Source organism: Lemur catta, chromosome 8 (genome assembly GCF_020740605.2).
Source record: "Lemur catta isolate mLemCat1 chromosome 8, mLemCat1.pri, whole genome shotgun sequence".
NCBI classification, from domain to species: Eukaryota; Metazoa; Chordata; class Mammalia; order Primates; family Lemuridae; genus Lemur; species Lemur catta.
The window spans coordinates 55,987,631-56,006,062 of record NC_059135.1 but is presented as its reverse complement, the minus strand read 5'-3'; the positions used below and the strand labels follow the sequence as shown (position 1 = coordinate 56,006,062).

At 34.6% G+C, this 18,432-nt stretch overlaps 1 protein-coding gene across 2 annotated transcripts in view; it reads left to right on the top strand.

Moving 5' to 3' along the window:
* Positions 1 to 18,432, top strand: part of PPIG (peptidylprolyl isomerase G) — a 45,618-nt gene that overhangs the window by 15,745 nt on the left and 11,441 nt on the right. For both annotated transcript variants that reach the window (XM_045558737.1, XM_045558738.1), the window contains exons 5-8: positions 466 to 510; positions 2,201 to 2,288; positions 6,557 to 6,586; positions 6,677 to 6,816. In XM_045558737.1, coding sequence (XP_045414693.1) covers positions 466 to 510; positions 2,201 to 2,288; positions 6,557 to 6,586; positions 6,677 to 6,816 — 303 coding nt within the window. The remainder of the gene's footprint in view (positions 1 to 465; positions 511 to 2,200; positions 2,289 to 6,556; positions 6,587 to 6,676; positions 6,817 to 18,432) is intronic.

The window sequence follows — 18,432 nt, the reverse complement described above, 5'->3', positions numbered from 1 at the left end:
AGGAAGCACGTAAAAAATAATTTGACCTTTGAGGCATGAAATTAATTTTAGAAATTTGCTTCTGGATACCAAAACAAAACACTGTGTTTATCTCTTAGTAATCTATCAGTGTTATGTGTTTGATTTCATCACGAATAGTAATCCTTACTACAATATAATTTTTACCTATACTTTTTTATTGTAAAAACCTTGGAACTGTATTTTTAAAGACACTTTGGAAAAAAGTCATTAATTCCTGTTAAAAGACCTGGATAAACATCTTTAGCATCTGAAAATTCTTTTTTCCATGTATATTAATAGTCTTTGTCATATTTATACCATATCTTTTATGATTTGGTATGATCCTTTGAGTATTGTTGATTCAGAATCATTTGAGCATCTACTTAAGAAGTATATTATTTAGGTAGCACCTCTGAAGAGCTCACTTTGTTGAGAGTATTAAGAATTTGTGTTTTTCATTCTCAGGAAATGGACGAGGAGGGGAATCTATTTATGGAGGATTTTTTGAAGGTAAAAATGTTTATGTTTAAATTATGTTTTTAATATTTTTTTATTCTATTTGATTATTCTCTGTTGACTCAGTAAGATTATTCATTAAACAGTGTGTTAATATCCAGCTATCTTCAATGAATCTGAAGGTTAATTTTGTTATGAAAAATTTTATGTTTGTATACCTTTTATGGTGATGGATTTTTTTATTTTGGGGATGTTTGTACATCATACTATTTGAAAGGGTTTAGTTGTAGTGCTAGAATAGGAACTTTTATAGCTCAAGCTTAAGCTTCATTAAAGGAGATCCAGCAATATTTCTTAGTAACAATAACCAAAATGTTCATATAAAAATTTTTAAAAATCTCTTTGATGTTCTTAAATTTGATTACAGTGTTTTCCCCAAATTTAAGTTTTCTCTCTGGAATTTTTTATTGTTATGAAGATCATTTGGAAAACTCTACATCTTTTAATGTGGAAATAATTTAATATTTTCCATCTTTCAGTTTTTGGATTTGGTGAAATTCTGTTTCAAATTGTACATGTTTTGTTCTTAATATTCTTATCCAAGATTGGAAAACAAGTTTTTCTCTTTGCAATAAGTGATGCTATGGCAGAGGTGGAGTTAATGAGTCCAGGCTCAATAATATTATGTGTGCCTCTCTGTGCTCATAAACGAAACAAGTGAAATGTAAAGGAATCCTATCTGGACTCTCTTTTTTTTTTTTTTTGTTTTTAAGAGATAGGATCTTGGCTGGGCGTGGTGGCTCACATCTGTAATCCTAGCACTCTGGGAGGCCGAGGCGGGTGGATCACTCGAGGTCAGGAGTTAGAGACCAGCCTGAGCAAGAAGAGTGAGACCCTGTCTCTACTAAAAAAAACATAGAAAGAAATTAGCAGACCAACTAAAAATATATAGAAAAAATTAGCCGGGCATGGTGGCGCATGCCTGTAGTCCCAGCTACTCGGGAGGCTGAGGCAGTAGGATTGCTTGAGCCCAGGAGTTTGAGGTTGCTGTGAGCGAGGCTGATGCCATGGCACTCTAGCCTAGGCAACAGAGTGAGACTCTGTCTCAAAAAAAAAAAAAAGAGATAGGATCTTGCCACGTTGCCCATGCTACAGTGCAGTGGTTATTCGTAGGTGGGATTACAATGCACGACAACCTTGAACTCCGGCACTCAAGCAATCCTCATGTGTCAGCCTCCTGAATAGCTGGGACTATAGGCACACGCCACCACACCTGGCTACTCTTTAAATTTTTTGTAGAGATGAGGCCTTGCTATATTGTCCAGGCTGGTCTCGAACTCCTGGGCTCAAGTGATCCTCCTTTCTTAGCCTCCCAACATACTAGGATTACAGGTGTGAACCACCATGCCCAGCCTTCTCTTGCTTTTTAAGGAGAGTTTAGTTTTTTATTAGCAAAGTTGTGTTGTCATTTCCAAAAATTGTGAAGAACAAATACAAGTGGAAAGAAAGGGGATTGATACAGTATTTGGGTTTTATAAGCAAGGGGCATAAAATTAACAATATTTTAATCTAAAAATGTGGGAGGAAAAATTCATTCATATTTGATTCACTCTTCTTTCATAAACTAACTTGATTATCTAAATTGTGTCTGGCACTAAAGAACTACATCAGATATGAAGAGGAGTGAAAATGAATTTTTTGGAGGGTTTGCCTATAACGTAACTGAAAACTTGCTTCTCTACAGATGAGAGTTTTGCTGTTAAACACAACAAAGAATTTCTCTTGTCAATGGCCAACAGAGGGAAAGATACAAATGGTTCACAGTTCTTCATGTAAGTATTTATAATCTGATGATTTAAAACATCCCAGTTTTGGTCTACCATTCTCCATGTGCCTGCCATTGATGACTAATAAATAGAGAGGAATTCATGAAGGAGAGGGAATTGTTGGAGGGGGAACAAAGAATTTTTGAAGAGGGAAAAACTGCTGAGGGAAGTTGAACTGTGCTGCTAAAGTTTTCAAATGATGGAGACTTGTCTGGAGGACACAGGAGCCAGCTTAAAGGGATTCCCATTAGCCAAATTAGGACATTTTGAACATCAAAATCAATAATGATAATATTGGTTTGTAATCAAATAGGAGCCAGGAGTCCACGCTGATATAAATGAATGAGTAAATAACAAGGGAGAAGGGAAAGCTATTCCTTTACTAGAATGTCAGCTAGTAAATATAGAAGGAATGATGGAGTTAGAAAAGCCACCATTTTGTAATCAATCACGGTAATAATTGATTCAGGCAAGAGTCTTTCTTCTATGAATGCTAAATTTAGAGGGACAGTTGTAATGAGGATACAATCAGTCCTCACTATTCCCCGATTCTGTGTTTGTGATTTCATGTACTCACTTAAATTTATTCGTTACCCCCAATTCAATCTGTTAAGGGTTTCCAATTCTGACTACAAAAAAATTGTGACCAGGTCTCCTATTAGCAATACATATTTTTTAAATCCTATCCCTATGGATACAGATTTGCTCTCCTCTTCAACAGCCTTGAGCTTTCCTGGTCTCTGAGGAATCTGTCAGCACCCAGTGGATTATTCTGGTGTTTCCCTATTTCATATTTATTACTCCTCTCTTCCACAGTGAGAAATATGGCTCCTGTAGTCTTCAACATTTCTATTCATTTGATGAATCCTAGAGTAAACAATTGCCATCCTATGCTCCTGTGAAAAAAAACCTACTGACTAGAGTTCACTATTCATAGTTATTTTTGTTTATAGACTGAGGGTGTATGGTTAAAACACCATGTTTAAAAGTGACTTAGATTAGTACTTTTTTGTGTGGTTTTTGTGTGGTTTTGTGATTCACTGAAATATGTTAGATTCATTTGTTTCTAATTGTATTTCATTTTGTTCTCCCTCTCACCTTTTTTGATTTGTTTTTGCTTTGTTATTTTTTTAAGTTTATGAAATATTAAAAGGATTCCGAAAGTCAAAACACAGAGAATACTCTGAAGTGTCACTTTCAGCCCACCCTTCCACTCCATTCCCACTTCCCCGTTTTTCTCACCCCAGTCCCACCTATCCATGTTAGTAATCAACCTTATTAGTTTCTGGATTATTTTCCCATATTTCTTTTTGCAAACATAAGAAGATACATATGTATTTTCTTACACAATAGATGGCATACTATATATACTGATTTGCTCTTGTCACTTAACAGTACATTCTTGAAATCACTCTTTATATCAGTTTACAGAGATCATTTTCATTCTTTTTTTCAGTCGCATAGTACTCCATTATTTGCATTTACTGTAGTTTATGCAACTAATTGCTCATATATTGGTCTTTCTGATTTTTAAAAATGAACTTACATTATAACCTTTGCTGTAGACAAATTAGAAAACACAAGAAAATAAAAAAATCTACTCCCAGAGCATCTTTCTATGCAGTAAAAATGTTGGTAGACTGTTGCCATATGCTCTATAATCAACTTTTAAATGTAATGTAAATCTGTTTGCACATCACTAAGTATTAGCATTTTAATGGCTATACATTGATCTCTTATTTGAATGTACTATGCTTTATTAGTCTAGTTTTTGGACATTTGGTGTGCTTTCTGTTTTCCAAACAACTTTGATGAATATTGTGCCTATTGTTTGGTGCATTTTAAAAAGTTTCTTTAGTATAAGTTGCTAGAGGTTTACTTAGTGAAATATTTACATGTTTTAAGTCTTTGCATGTATATTGCTACATTGACTTTCAAAAGGAAGTATAGTTTAGCACCAGTCATATATAAGGACTAATTTTACCAAATTCTCAACAACAGAGTATTATCATTTATTTTCCTCTTTTAAATAAAACCCTCCCTGTGCTAAACAAAACCCCCACGTTAAGTTCATGTAATCCTTCATGGGTATTCTCAGAATCTTCTAAGTGTTGATTTCTCCTTATTTCTTTCCATGTTCTAGATAACCTTTCTGTACTTATTCTGTGCCCTGTTTTTGAAAGGAAACAACTTCAGTTTTTAGAGAGCTTCAATCTTTTCTTAATAGTTTTTACTATAAAATTTGCTGTTTTTGTAAGTGCTCGGTTCAGTCACGTTTATTTTCACAATATCGTACAACCATCACTACTATCTATTTCCAGAACTGTTTCATCCTCCCAGAAACTCTGTAACCATTTCCCCTCCCCCCCCAGCCCCTGGTAACCTCTGATCTAGTTTCTGTCTCTATTAATTTGCCTGTTCAGGATATTGTGTTTAAGTAGAATCACACAATATTTGTCCTTTTTTGTCTGGCTTGTTTCACTTAGCATGTTACCAAGGTTTATTCATATTGAAGCATGTATCAGAACTCCATTACTTTTTATGGCCGAATAATACTGCACTGTATGTATATACCATATTTTGTTTGTCCATTCATCTGTTAGTGGACATTTGTCTTGTTTCTACATTTTGGATATTGCAAATAATGCTACAGTGAACGTTGGCATTTGAGTGCATGTTTTCAGTTTTGGAGGGTGTATACCTAGGAGTAGAATTGCTGGGTCATGTCATATGGTAATTCTATGTTTAGCTTTTTGAAGAACTGCCAGACTTTCCTATAGTAGTTACACTATTTTGCAACTACATTCCCACCAGCAATGTATAAAAGTTGTAATTTTTTTCATGTCCTTACCAATAAACTTGTTTACTTCTCTGTGCATATCTGCAAATGCCCATGAAAGCATCACAAGTATTAATTTTGGGGTTATAAATAAGCCTTAGTGAGCAGAACTTGCAAATACAGAATCAGTAAAATGAGGATTGACCGTATCTTGATTATTATTATATGTATGCACCGTGTATGTAACCTGTAATATAAATATATATATTACTGTATAAATACATATATATATATAGTATACCAATGTTCTCACATTCCTAGGTGACTTTAGCAAATTCAAGGAAGCATAGTGTTATAGTGAGGAACCAACAGTAGGTCTTTGATTTTAAAGTTAATTTTAAAGTTATTTTAAACCTAAAAATACACCTGTGTTATAATTTTTTTCAGGTATCGTGCTTGCTTTAAGCAAAAGTTAGCTTAAATTGTGTTCCTTCTTCCAAATTTCTACTACCTTTTTTGTTAAGATTTTTAAAAATAATCTTATAAAATGCCCATCTTTAATCTATTATGCCAGTATGTCTGGTACACGTTGAAGTAGCAGTCTTCTTAACTACATAGGTTTAAGGTAGATCTGGCAGGGGAGATTTTAAAAAATTATTTTACTTGCCAAAAAATGCTAATTTTAGGTTTTGTTCCAAGTTCTAATCCAGGTCTCTTTCTTCATCATGAAGTTTACTTTATGTCAGGGGTAACAAATTCAAAGCCCTAGGCAAGGCAAGTAACATAAACAAGTAAAGCCTGCTTGGACAAGAAACCAAACCATTTATCCTTGTATTAAAGAAGACAGAAATACTTGCCTCTGGCCAACTATTGCCATGAGCCAGGTACCACATCTTTCAGGTTTTCCAGAGAGGTCTGAACTGTGGATTTTTATGTGAAAGTATCTCAAAGTTTACATGTTGGCAGCTAATTTTTAAATTTATAAACATGGTTTGGACCATTTCTGTTAGATCTAATAGAGTATGCCTGAGGACCATCAGAATATGACCACACTGTAACTGTTTAAAATATTTAGATTGAATAGCACTATTGTTCAATCCATAAACTGGTGGAATGGCTTAATAAATTTTGATATGTCCATATAGAAGAATATTATACAACCACAAATATTCATTGAGAACTCAGTTACATACAAGAAACAGGAATGGATAGAAATAACACCAAAATGTCAACTTTAATTATATCCAGTTTTTAACAATGAGTAGCTATTGCTTTTATAATCAGAACAAGTCTTGAAAAAATACATTATGTGGAAAACATATTGCATTCTACCTAAGATTAAGGTAATATGATTCTATTATATTAAGATAGCGTATGATTTTTTTTGCTTTCAACTTTGGTTTCCAATATAGTTATTTTCTTTTCCTTTTTAGAGATGCTAACTTTGTTTTTCTCTGACTTTGTTTTTATTCTTCTATCCGATGACTTCCAAAAGAACAACAAAACCAACTCCTCATTTAGATGGGTAAATATTATTTTACTTATTTTACAACCTGATTGAAGTTAATATTAAAATAAGAAGTTTTTATTTAATCACCTTTGCTTGACTCTGTAGGCATCATGTTGTTTTTGGGCAAGTGATCTCTGGTCAAGAAGTTGTAAGAGAGATAGAAAACCAGAAAACAGATGCAGCTAGCAAACCATTTGCTGAGGTACGGATACTCAGTTGTGGAGAGCTAATTCCCAAATCTAAAGGTAAGAACAAGTACATATTTCTGAAAATTTTTATGCATACAAAATAAGCAGAAACACTAAATAGTTGGCATGAAATTCATACTAAAGCTGATCTAAATGAGGTTTTTGTGTTTTTAAATTTATGTTTGTGCTTTTATATATTTTTTTCTACTTAATTGTATATTTTATTTAAAAATTGTATATATTTATTGTGAACAGTATGATGCTTTGAAATATGTATACATTGTGGAATGGGCAAATTGAGGTAATTAACTTATGCATTACCTCACAGACTTACCATTTTTTATGGTGGGAACACTTAAAATCTAGCCAAGTGTGATGGCATGAGCTTGTAGTCACAGTTACTTGGGAGGCTAAGGCAGAAAGATCATGAGTTCAAGCCCAGCCTGGGCAAAATAGTGAGACTCCTATCTCCGAAAAAATAAAATAAAAATAATCTGCTCTCTTAGCAATTTTCAACAATGTAATACATTGTTGTTAACTATAGTTATCATACTGTACAATAAGTCTCTTGAACTTACTCCTCCAATTTAACTGAAATTTTGTATCCTTTGACCAACATTTCTTCAATCCCCCTCCCCCACCCCAGTCCTCTAGAAACCATCATTCTCCTCTCTCCTTCCATGCATGAGTTCAACTTTTTTAGATTCCACATGTAAATTAGATCATGTGGTGTTTGTCTTTCTGTGCCTGGCTATTTCACTTAACATAATGTCCTCCGGGTTCATTCCCATTTCTGCAAATGAGAGTATTTCCTTGTTTTTTAAGGCTGGATTATATTCCATTGTGTGTATATATACCACATTTTTTTATTCCATTCATCCATTGATGAACACTTAGGTTGATTCTGTATCTTAGCTATTGTGAATAATGTGGCAGTGAACATGAGTGTGTAACTATCTCTTTGACATACTGATTTCATTTCCTTTGCATATATATCCAGTAGTGGGATTGCTAGATCATAGGTAGTTCTATTGTTAGTTTTTTGAGGAACCTTCAAACCATTTTCCATAATGGGTATACTAATTTACATTCTTACCAACAGTGTACAAGGGTTTCCTTTTCTCTGCATCCTCTCCAACACTTGTTATCTTTTGTCTTTTTGATAATAGCCATTCTAATAGGTGTGAGGTGATACCTCATTTTAGTTTCAATTTGCATTTGTCTGATGATTAGTGATATTGAGCATTTTCTTCATACACCTTTTGGCCATTTGTATGTCTTTTGAGAAATGTCTGTTCGGGTTCTTTGCTCATTTTTTATAATCAGGTTGTTTTCTTGCTAATGTGTTGCTTGCATTCCTTATTTATTTTGGATCTAAATCCCTTATCACATATATGGTTTGCAAAAATATTCTCTCATTCCCAAGGTTGTCTCTTTACTCTGTTGGTTATTTCCTTGGCTGTGCAGAAGCCTGTTAGTTTGATGAATTCCCATTTGTCTATTTTGTATTTTGGAGTCCTAGCCAAAAAAAATCATTGTCCAGGTCACTGTCATGTTTTCTTTTAGTAGTTTTACAGTTTCAGTTCTTATGTTTAAGTCTTAAATCCATTTTGAGTTGATTTTTGTATATGTTGTAAGATAAGAGTCTAATTTCATTTTTCTACATGTGAATTACCAGTTGTCCCAACACCGTTTATTGAAGAGACTGTCCTTCCCCATTGTGTATTCATGGCAATTTTATGTTTTTAAATGTGTTTTACCCTACTTCTTACTTTGTTCATTTACCATGGAACCACTTGACTTTTTCTTATTAATAATTTTCCCTTTTGCTTCCACTGGGTTTTTTGGGTTTTTTAAAACTGTAGTTGACTAAATAGCATGGTGTAAATACATACTCTTCTAGAGAAAGAGACAGTGGGGGGATGAATGGCAATTGAAGAGAATAAGATAGATTAAGAAACTTTGAGTGAATAAATTGTTTGCCCTTCATGCACTGCTTAGATTCAGAAGCATCCTACCTATTTGAGAAACTTCTTTTATTTAGACTAGACCATTTGAAGCTAACATGAGTAATTTGATATATTATCTGAAATGGTAAGAACTTTGTTTTAAGTAAACATTTGAAGTCTTTATATTATATCTGAAATATGTGACTACTGCCATGTATTACAGATGTTGGATCTGGTACTCTAAAAGTAATGGAGTGAAATTACCTTTAAACCTGTATAGAAAGCAATAAAACATTAAACTGACTCTATTCTTACTAGTCTAGGGAATAATAATATCAGTAGTTTCTTAGAGTTAGCAATGTGAGAGTTATCTATAATCTTTTCTGATCCTTGCAATAATCCTATAGTATAATTCCCCATTTTACAGGTGAAAATAGTCAAGGAGATTAAGTTACTGCCATGTCAGGGAACTAGACCTCAAACCCAAGTTTGAGATCTAGCGCTTTTTCTATGCTATGTTACTGGTTCATTCAAGTTTAAATGTCTTTAACATTTCTTTCAGAACTTTGTGTTCTCACCTTTTAGGTAGACTGATTTGCTTTATAATATTTGGAAATATGCACATTTTGTTTTAATTTTAAAAGAACCAACATTGGCATAGAGAAGCCAAAATGCTTATTTTTAAATTTTTTATCTCTGCTTTCCATTTGATTCTGATGATTTTATTTTCCTCTATGTCATGTCGGATAAATACCTGGTAAACCATTGCAGGTGTATGCTGCAGCTCATGGGACTATTTGTATAACTTCTTGGTGTACGTGAGACTGGCTATCTATCCTACAAACAACAAGTGTAATGTATGCCCCTTTTTTTGAAGATTCAGTAAAGAAGGCATTTATTTACATTTAAGAAAAACACTAAAAAGCAATCTATAATAATGTTTGCAAGTTTTAAACCCTGGACCTAGTGATGTTTAAACTTTGGAATATTTTAGTTTAAGGCATTACTTTTTCCCATGTCATCTAAAATATTTTTTTTTTTTTTTTTAAGACTTGTCAACTGCGGTAGTGGAAAGGGGTCATATTTTGTTCTTTACTTGACAAGTGATTTTTTTTCATTATATTTTAGTCTGTGAGGTCTTGTGTTAGGATCTAATCTCTACTTTTAATTGTTAAGGACGCTGTGGTTTATATATTCAGAAAGAGAGTGAGGTAATAAAAAGCTCACATTTTAAACCATAAACATTAATCATACACTCTTTAATAGATTTGATGTAAATATTCTTTTGGTACTAAAAGGGTAGTGTTTGAATGTTTGCCTGAAGGATAAGGAAGTAAATGAATGTAGCTCTTTATACACCATTACTTTTTTGTATATTATTACATCTTTACAATGCATTGTCACCTGAAGAAATAAATGCTAGTTTTGCCCATGCCATTGTGGCCAGGAAGTTGTGCTGAAAGTTGATACAACCTCCTACTGTGTGTCCCTGAAACCCATGTTAAGCTAGCTTACCTTCCAGGGGTGAGGAACGCACAGCCTCAGGGCCACATGTGGCCTTTTGGATCCTTGAATGTGGTCCCTTTTCCAGGGGAGTCATTTTCAGCAGTTGGGGAATATTTGGCCCTTTATTAATATCTCTCCAGGAGTTCCTGAAAAGGTCATATTTGTTTTGAGCCAGACCTCCAGTGCTACTCTGTCTGGGATCACATTGTAGAAAGAGGAAAAGGTCTTTATGTTTAACGTAGTTGGGTACCTGTTATGCCATAGTCCTTCAATGACCATTTAGAACATTGATCAGAGCGGATTTCTGTCATGCATCTGTTTAATTTTTGTAAGCTTGATGGCCTCCTTACAAGAATTTTAAATTGGGAACAGTAAAAAAGCTTTGTGCAACACTGTGATGTTTATCATCATTATATTTAAAACCTTGTGTGAAAGATTTACACCCCAGTTTAAAAAGAAATAAGTACAGATTTTTTTTTTCCCTTTTTTTTTAACTTCCTGAAAGAAAACAAAAAGAATTCTGAAGAAATCTGACTGGGCCCGTCTGTTTATGGTCTTGGTGAGTCTGGACAATCAATCTTTTGGGCCTTTCTCCCTTTGCAATTGTGAGATTAGAGATTCTGCTTTTTGTGGCTATTTGCATAGGCCAGAGAAAGTTCAGGGCCAAGGAGAAGACCCTTCCAACAGATGGAGAGGTGGAACACTGGAAGCTAATAAAAACTGCATCCCCTGAGGCTCAACAAAGGGCTGTCTAGGGTCAGAGTGGAAAACACACCACACACAGACTACTACCTTGATGAAGCTACTTCCTGGTTTTTCAGGAGTTGACATGACCTCAGGTCATGCTGTTCTCTTTAGAGTTCACTGCAGTTGTTGAAGAGAAGTCTGGCCATGCAACGAGAGATGAGGGCATTGCTATATTACAGAGTACACAGAAATCTGAGAGTTGCGTTGTGGCAACATGACAATCAATAAATAGTTACATGAGCAGAAATGATAGGAAACAGATTGCCTGACAATACAGAAAGAATAGCACAATCAAGGAAGCAACTGGTGAATCTTGTACTCAGGAGACAAATGAAAAGGAACACTAGAGACTCATTTCTGATGACAGGGTCCCATTTCAGTATCCTTATTCTGGAAGTAATTTTGGTACTTTTCCTGGAAAGTAGTGGGCCGTTAAACTTAGAAACCGGAAGACAAGACGAGTAATAAGAAATTTTCTAAAGGAGACCATTTTAGGAATAGTTCTGTTCTTTATTTCAAATCTGATTTTGATGGTGATTTACAAATTTCCTTTACCATCAGAGTTTCAAGTGAAATTCATCAGTATAAAGTCTGTAGGTCTCAAATAAAAAAAGATTTTTACAAGTAAAATGTTCTAGAGTTTGTTTTTTAAGCTTAATATTACACTTATTAGTTCAATAATTAATTGATAGAATTATACTGTGCCACACCCTCCAAAAAAGGTCAGTGAACAAGTTTGAGAAATTCTTCTACATAATGATAAGCAAACTATATAATCTAAAATAAGGTAATGAGAAATGTCCCAAGAGTTGAAAGTGTTACTCTTTGTAATTCCTTTTCATCCATTATGATTCTTAACTTGCATTGTGGTTTTTACTTTTAGTATTATTTCATTTTACCTTAAGGATTCCTATGTGCTTGTAAAAGATACTTTGAAGTCAAAGTAGTTAGGCTGGAAGTGGGGTTTTTTAGAGGGTGAGCTGAAAACAATTGTTGGCATACTTGGAATTTTAAATGTTTTCCTTTATTTAAAAATAATTTACTGTAATTGAGAAATTATTATTGTATGTATTTATGGGGTACAAAATAATATTATGACACACCCACACAATGCAGAATGATTACATCAAGCTGTTTGACATACCCATCACCTCAGATACTTACCATTTTTTTGTGATGAGAACATTTGAAATTTATTCTCTTAGCAATATACTCTTTTTGTTTGTTTGTTTGTTTTTGGAGATAGGATCTTGCTCTGTTCCCTGGGCTAGAGTGCAGCAGCATTGTTGTAGCTCACTGCAACCTCCAACTCTTGGTCTCAAGCTATCATCCTGCCTCAGCCTCACCAGTAGCTGGAACTGCAGGCTCTGTACCACCATTAATTTTTCTATTTTTTGTAGAGACAGGGGTCTCAGGGTCTTACTGTGGTGCTCAGGCTGGTCTCTAACTCCTGGCCTCAAGTTATCCTTCTGCCTCAGCCTCCCAAAAGTGCTAGGAAGCCTCCCAAAGTGCTAGGATTACAGGTGTGAACCACCAGGCCCAGCCCATTATTATTAAATATAGTCACCATATGGAGCAAGTAGATCTCAAAAAACTTATTCTTCCTGTCTAACTGAAACTCTGTGCCCTAATTTTTTTTAATTTAATACATTGTTTTGGTTCTAAATTTAGAAGGCATAAAAGGATAATCAGTGAAAATTCTCCTTCCTGCCTCGGCCCATAAGTTCCCATTCCCACATTTTGTAAATCATTCCACATGTATGAATTCTGATCGCATAGAATAAATTCCTAGAAATGAAATTGCCTCATTACAGGGGTTATGCATTTGTTCATAATTTTGGTAGACACTGCCACTAGAATATAGGAAAATAAGTTGCTCTACATACACCTTTTGCAAAACCATATTTTATCAAACTCTTTAATCTTTGCCAGCCTAAAATGTTTTTAAAAATGCTAGTTTTAGTTAGCATTTCTGAGCTATTTATATTTCTTTTTATGTGAACTGATTATTAATTCCTTTAGTCCCTATTTACCCATTCTATTCTTCTTTTCTGAAGTTCCAAGCCTCCTTCTGTTATTTTCTTTCTATTTGGAGAACTTCCTTTAGCCATTTTTTTAAAGGTTAGGTCTGCTAGTGACAGATTATTCTGGTTTTCTGAAAATATCTTTATTTTACCTTCATTTGTGATGGATGTTTTCTCTGAATGTAGAATTCTGGATTGTGACAGTTCTTTTCAACACTTGAAAAATGTAAAACTACTTCCTTCTGGCCTTCCCTTCAAATGAGAGGTCTGCTGCCATTCAAATCGTTGTTCCCCTTTAGGTAATGTATTGTTCCCATCTGGCTGCTTTTAGTATTTTTTCTTTATCTCTAGTCTTAGAAGTTTGATTTTGATGTATCTTGATGTGGATTACTTAGAATTTATCATGTTTGAGATTCACTTAGCTTCTTTAATCTAAGAAGCACTATACCTTTTTCCAAATGTGGGAAATTATCTGACATTTTTTTTTTCTTAATATTTTTTAGTTTCAAACTTTTTCTCCTTTCTTCTGGAGCCCTTATAACACAAATATTAGATCTTTTATTACTGTTCCATAGGTCTGTGAGGCTTTCCTCATTTTTTTGTTGTTCGGTGTATTTTCTCTGTGATACTCAGATTGGATAATTTCTGTTGATCTCTCTAATTTTAAAAATTTTATATCTTCTTTTTTCTGAGATTTTTTCACTTTTTTCATTTGTTTCAAGAATGTATGTAATTTGCTCATTGAAGCATTTTTATGATGGCTTCTTTAAAATTCTTCTCAGTTAATTCCAACATCTGAGTTATCTTGGTGTTGGTGTCTTTTGATTGTCCTTTCTAACATAAGTTGTGATTTTCCTGGTTCTTGGCAGTATGATTTTTTTTTTTTTTTACTCTATCCTGGATATTTTGGGTATTATGTTATGAAACACTGGATTCTGTTTATATTTTCTATTTTAGTAGCAGCCACCCTATTTAGGTTTAGCATGTTGGTTCTAGACTACTTTTGTGGCCTGTGATTTCAATGATAATTAAATTTTCAGGGCCTTTGCAGTGCCATTCTGGTCCATTTCGTTTTTGTGCTATTCAGAAGTTAATTGGAAAACGTGGGTGCTATTGAATACTATAGTTTAGTTCTGAAACCTTTTGCCCTACTAATTCTGGTTGATTTCATTTGGGGGTTCTGCCAACGACTTCATATGTAAGTTTAAAGAATCCCTTCTCTCTGTAATCTGTGCCACCTGTCAATCCAGCAGGAGTATTGGGGGAAGTTGAAGTTAAGGCTTCCTGCTTTTTCTCCACTGGCATCACTCTGGCAAGGGAAGAGGAATGCTGCTTGCTATTCCCGGGAATATAGGAGGATTGGAAATCTAGGATCTCCACTTGGTCTTTGCTGACACTGTCAGGGGGTGGGGGCAGGAGGGTGCACACATTATTTTCCTTGGTATTTGGCTGGAGTAGAGCAGGTATCAGCCAAATTGTTTTCTTTCTTTCTTGGAGAGAGAGTCTTCCTCTGTTGCCCAGGCCGGAGTACAATGACAGGATTATAGCTTACTGCAGCCTCGAACTCCTGGGCTCAAGCCATCCTCCCACCTCAGCCTCCTGAGTAGTTGGGACCACAGGTGTACCATTATGCCTGGCTTTTTTTTTTTTTTTTTTTTGGTAGAGACAGGGTTTTGCTTTGTTGCCCAGACTGGTATCAAATTCCTGTCCTCAAGTGATCCTCCCACCTTTGCCTTCCAAAATGCTGGGATTATAGGCATGAGCCACTGTGCCCACCCATTGGCAAAAAATTTTATGTACTGCTAAACCATCATTTTTTCAGTTGTCTGGAACGAGCAGGGTTTTCTTGGAGATTTTGAAAATCTGTGCCTGTTGGCATTTCTGAGTTTCGGGTTTCTTTAACATTCAGTCTAGTATGGGAATAAAAATGAAAACCACTGTGTCATTACCAAGTCCAGAGATCCTTGGACACTCTACCTTTTTTCTACCTTTCAGAGTCTTATGTTTGTTCTTTGTACCATGTCTAGGGTGTCTACTTGTACTTAGCAGGAAGAATAGGGAGAGAGGAATCTATCTTATTCAGAATTGTTCCATTCCTTTTTTAAAGCTTTTCATTTTGTCTTAAAAATCTTCATTTTTTAAAATCAGAATTACTCATCCTTAAATGAAATTACATTTATAAAGGACTTTATACTGTGCTTAGCACTTTGTAAGTACTCTGTACATTTCTCCCCATTACTTCTCCTACTCCTATTTCAAATCCTAATACAGTCATTTCTGCTATACTGCTTATTTTGAGAACATACATTTGTTTCAGTGTGATTGGTATATTAGAAAACAGCTTAAGCCTAACACCAATTTCACATTTGCTTGTGCATGATCTTGTCTGCAGGAAACACTAAGTAAATGCAGAAAACCATATCCAACTGAACAGCTTCATAAGAATACATAAAAAACACACCCACATATACCTCAAACATCTAATAGCTACTACCTCAGTTCATCATGTTATGATCCACACCCATACACAATCTGCAGTTAAAACTCCATCTGATTTCAGTTTACCGTCCTTCTACCACTTTAAAAGAACTCACAAGCTATAGCCCTCTGACACTCATTTCCACAAACAAACCCAGGTCTTTTTCAAAGTAAAGTGCCATATTGTTGTATACATGTAATTCTTAACCATGTAACATATATAAAACTGTGTTGCTGCTCTTTTTCTTAGTTTCCCTTTTTTTTTTTTGACTGTGCCACTAATGAAGTTTTTGAGTGTTACGCCCTTCAACTCCATTTTCCCATTAACCATATTGTTTTAATTTCACAATTTTTCATAGCACAATGCTTTATAGGAAAACATATGTTACAGCAGAACTTATTGTACTTCTCTAAAGCCTTTCTGCTTTACTCTTACCCATATTAACTATACTCACTTCCAAATTCATATGCAATTTATAGTCTATAAGATGTATTGTGTAAGTGTATATTTTCTGATGCTCTTTGAATTCATACCTTTTGGCTTTATTTTCCCAAATAGATTATAAGCTCTGTGAAGGCAGGGCCCATGTCTTACAAAGTTTCGTCTGGAATTTTGCTATATACTCTGCAATTTTTTATCTCCATGTCCTGGCATCATATTGAGTATGTATTTATATACTATTCAGTTAAACATACTGCTTAATGTGGAGAAGGATAAAAATTCAGCCATATTCACAATATGTTTAAATCATTTTTTTTTTCTTTCAAAACATACCTGAGCTTGGAACCTTAATCATGTTTTTAATTTTAGGTTAACAAAGATTTTGAAACTCAAGTTATAGTCTATTAGAATTACCATTGATATTGTTGTCTCCATTTTTTGCCTTTTTACCCTTCTGTATTTTAATGCCATCTCTTTCTCAGGTATTTTCTCTCTTTTATTTCTGAGCATGTTCATAGGAAAGGGGCACATAAATTTGAATCATAAAATCATATTGACAAACATCAAAAGAGAGGACCTTTTAATTTTAGAGCTTTGTAAGCTTTATTTCAAGGCATATTTCCTAAAACACATTTTTATTTTCCTTTTATAGTTAATATCTGATATGGAGACATTATATTACTTTAAAATTCATTATAAATCTGATCTTCCATATTATTGTGATATCTTGTTTCACTAAAATGTTTTCTTCAAAAGTGGTGTGTAAATTAATCATCATTTGAAATATATTTAATGTACTTGGTGGAGAGGGTGAGCTTGCTTTTAAAATAAATCAGCTGTGATGTCTTTCTTATAGGAAAGAATCTTTATATAAAATAAAAGTTGGAGCTGGTACATAAAATTTTGTTAATTATGGGATAAAGGGTTACTATGTTTTGGTGAATAATTTTAACAGGTATATTAAGTGTACTATTTCTATTTTGTTTGCATATAATGTGGACTCAGTTTTTTTTAGAGTTACTCATATTCATTAAGAATTTATTTTCATTAGATTTCTTGATATTTGATTTTTCCACCCCCCTCAGGCTTTTAGTTTAGTATATGTAAGTAGATTTTTCAATGTATACATGTTTGCATCCCCACTCCGCTTCACCAGTAGCAGTGGTGTTGGGTTCAGATTAACAGTTGGACTTAAGAGACAAAATAAACTTCACTGGCCACTAAGTTTACTTACCTTTAAGAAAGGATATAGGACAAGAAACAGCACACCTGGTGCAGCAGCAGCCTAGTGGAGCGCTTGTGATTTCCAGGCACATTTTGCTTATATCCTAAGTATCTCACACTTGATATATTCATGGTCCTGAGGAACACAGCTGGGTGAGAAAGGACTACCTTAGTTCGGTGAGGCCATTACACCTAGAGTCTCTTTAGCTTTTATACCTTGTTCCCGTTATCCAGTGCAGCAAACACCTCATCAGTACTGGATAAGCAATCTTGATAGTGAACCACAAGTCCTTGGTAAAGTACAAATTAACTTCTGCCAGATTCTCATTTATCTTGGATTTAGTATGTTCCTATAAATTATTAAGAGTTATAAGGGGCCGGGCGCAGTGGCTCATGCCTGTAATCCTAGCACTCAGGGAGGCCGAGGCGGGTGGATCGCTGGAGGTCAGGAGTTCGAGACCAGCCTGAGCAAGAGCGAGACCCCCGTCTCTACTAAAATAGAAAGAAATTATCTGGCCAACTAAAATATATATATATAGAAAAAATTAGCTGCGCATGGTGGCACATGCCTGTAGTCCCAGCTACTGGGGAGGCTGAGGCAGAAGGATCACTTAAGCCCAGGAGTTTGAGGTTGCTGTGAAAAAAAAAAAAAAAAAAAAGAGTTACAAGGATGAGCTGGGTGTGGCGATACATACCTATAATCCCAGCTACACAGGAGGCTGAGATGGGAAGATCACTTGAGCCCAAGATTTTGAGGGCAGCCTGGGCAACATAGTGAGACCCTGTCTCAAGAAGAATAGCAAGGATGATTTGGCCCAAGTGTCAAATCCTCAGACATTCCTGAGGCTAAAGGAGAAGTCACAACTGTTAACAGCTATTAACCCTTTCAGTTAAGGTCCTATAACCAGATAGCCAACAAATAGTCTGAAGATGTATATTCTTTGTCCTCTTTGACTTTTTTTTAGCTACTCCAGACTTCTTGACTTTTTACTATGGAAAATATTCACACATACTCAAGTGAATAAAATAGTGTAACAAACACACGTGTTCATCAAAAATGTATTCATGGCTAATCTCATTTTAACCATCCCCAGCCACTTTTCTCTTTCCTCTTATTTTGAAAGAAATCCCAGGCAGAATATTTTAGCAATAAATATTTCTAAAAGGTGACTCTTAAAAAATAACCAATACCATAATTATAAACACACTAACTTGGTAGGTAGGTCTAGAAAATTGATCAGATGCAGATTTGTTTTTTGTTTTTTGTTTTTTGTTTTGAGACAGAGTCTTGCTCTGTTGTGCG